General features: G+C 36.5%; 2 protein-coding genes across 2 annotated transcripts; both read right to left on the bottom strand.

Moving 5' to 3' along the window:
• Nucleotides 1–205: 205 nt before the first annotated feature.
• LOC140805336 (uncharacterized) lies at nt 206–1,326 on the bottom strand. The gene is made up of 2 exons (XM_073161614.1): nt 700–1,326; nt 206–460 (listed from the first exon to the last, which is right to left on the bottom strand). The coding sequence occupies exons 1-2, from the start codon at nt 1,324–1,326 to the stop codon at nt 206–208; spliced, it is 882 nt and encodes a 293-aa protein (XP_073017715.1).
• A 44-nt stretch (nt 1,327–1,370) lies between these two features.
• On the bottom strand, nt 1,371–2,089 carry LOC140805335 (uncharacterized). The gene is made up of 3 exons (XM_073161613.1): nt 1,810–2,089; nt 1,485–1,725; nt 1,371–1,401 (listed from the first exon to the last, which is right to left on the bottom strand). Exons 1-3 carry the CDS (start codon nt 2,087–2,089, stop codon nt 1,371–1,373), a joined length of 552 nt encoding a protein of 183 aa, XP_073017714.1.
• Nucleotides 2,090–2,611: the final 522 nt, after the last annotated feature.

Here is a 2,611-nt window from a genome sequence, read left to right as displayed (position 1 = left end):
CCCGAAAAAATCGGGGATCTCCATCCCCGTTTCGGGTTTTCCCCGCGGGGCCCCAAACCCGTGGGGAAACTTGCCATCCCTATGTGGGGGCCGCTTCAAAATACAGACAAAATATTAAAAGAAGAAAGACAAAAATTCCATCAGTTATATTCAACTAAACATAAATAGTACATTTTTAACAAGAAAATTTCTAACTAAAAGGAACTCAACGTTCCTTAAAATTTTCAAAGTCTTCAATAATAGTATCTATACAAATATTTTTAGCAATTTCTCTTTCAATAAATATCATCAATACATCCGAGAGAAAATTATCCTCCATTTTGCTCCGAAGCCTAGTTTTGACGATATTCATAGCTGAGAATGACCGTTCTGTAGTAACGGCAGAAACTGGAAGAGTCAGCACAAGCACGATCACTCTAAAAACAAGGTCATATGTAGCAGCTTTCTTAGTCTTCACTAACTATTGACACAACTCGGAAATGGTTGAAAGACTTTTGTAGTGTGACCCTTTGACTACATTATGCTCATAGTGCTTCAACTGCATCTCTAACCGTTCTTTTTCTTCACTAGTAAAATCTTGTGGATAAAACTTTTCAACCAGTTTGTATATATCCATATATCTCAATGAATCAATTGTATTTTGAGGATTTAAAGCAGAACTAAACATGAGTAATTCCATCGCATCTTCACTAAACGCACATTAATTTCTTGCAGTTGTGAATCTATAGTGGCATAAAAAAAGTTCACCCTATAATGATGCTCAATGGTGAAATTGCCTTGATGACGACGGGCTCGACCTCGCCTATCAACATACTGAGCACTAAAATCAGGAACATCAATGTTACGAGCCACACAAAAAGACTTCACTTTTTCAAGAAAATCATCCCATCTGTCATTCCTTAGCTCTTGAATTAATGTTTTTGTAGATGAAACTAGCTCCATTGCATTCAAAATATCTTGAGACTTACTTTGCAATGTCTGACAAAGCACATCTGTGATCTCCATAATCTCGTTCATTAGATGCAATATGAATACAAAATCAAATGAATTCATTTCATCATAAACAGACATTGCTTCTGTTCTTTGGGAAGGAAGTCCATCTTCCATAACTTTGAGCAATATAGTACATGCTGCACTAAACATCTTGATCAAGCTCGATAATGATCTAAAATGAGAACTCCAACGCATATCAGTTGCTCGTTGTAAATTACATATCTGATTAAGTCCACGCCCTGTCTCGAGTTCATTAATAGAAATCAAATAAGCAATGTCATATGCCTGAGCTTCTTTCAATTCATCATTACGCTTGCACGAAGCACCAACCATATTAACTATGAAAGTTAATTTATCAAAAAACTGATGAATGTGAGTTACATTTTTTGCTGCCGCAACAAGAGCCAACTGCAATCGATGGGCAAAACAATGAACATAATAAGCACTCTTACAATCTTTCAGAATCAAAGCTTGCAATCCATTGAACTCACCTCATATTGCTAGCACCATCGTAACCTTGACCTCTAATATTTTGGACATCCAAATTGTAATGACTCAAATAAGAATATATAGCATTCTTTAATTTCAAATCTGTCGTATCTGACACATGAACAAGCCCAAAAAAACGTTCTTGTATGCATCCATTTTTGTCCACGAACCTCAACACTATAGACATTTGTTCTCTTTTTGACTCATCACGGGCTTCATCGATCACTATGCAATACTTGCTTTCTGCAATTTCTTCACGAATTACATTTTTTCACTCTCACTGAGAACATGTGAAGTATTTACTTTTGAATATCATGACATGTATACTTGGCATTTTTCGGATCTTTATGTATTGCATCTGAAAGCTCATCGTTATACAAGGCCACCACACATCGAGAAATTCAAGAAAGTTTCCACGATTAGATGCATTAGGGCTCTCATCATGACCTCTGAAAGGAACGTCCTGAAGCGCAAGCAACCGAACTACATATATACCAACTTTCAATTGAAGGCGATTCCTTGCAACTGCTTCTGAGCTAATTTTGTTGAAAAATCTTGGTATATGTTGAGGTTGGTTCATTAAATCCTCACATACTTTTTCAGCCATACGATGAAGTGAAGATACATTATCTTTCCCAATATGACATTGGAAAGAGCATGTTTTTCCACTTCGAGCCTTCTTCCAATTATCAAATCCAACAACAGTAAATGCATTTTGATTAAGACATCCTGATGGCTTGTTAAAGATAAAGTAAGGAAAACAGAAATCTTTATCTTTTACTGGAGAATACTCCAACGAAGGAAAAAGCTCATACCAGGATGATTGAAACCTGCGGAGATGAAGATTGTTTTTATTTAGTGGATATTCTGAAAGTATAGGCTGATATGCTTTCAGATTTAGATAAGCCCGACGAATTTCTTCTTGCTCGTTGGGAGAGTATTCCCATATTTGTCGACGTAATCCTGGATCACGCTCTAAGAAGTAAAGATCAACCCCTGCACTTTCAACCTTTCTTAACTTTTGAGAATGAATCTCTGGTGGAAGATTATCATCTGATGGTATAGATGGGACTGTAGAAATGGGAGGATCTAGTTGATTATTGTTAGGTGGGATTTTAATAAGGTGGGG

The sequence above is a fragment of the Primulina eburnea genome, chromosome 11 (genome assembly GCF_022965805.1).
Source record: "Primulina eburnea isolate SZY01 chromosome 11, ASM2296580v1, whole genome shotgun sequence".
Lineage (NCBI taxonomy): Eukaryota > Viridiplantae > Streptophyta > Magnoliopsida > Lamiales > Gesneriaceae > Primulina > Primulina eburnea.
The sequence above is the reverse complement of the archived record's forward strand: the minus strand, read 5'-3'. Positions and strand labels throughout refer to the sequence as shown.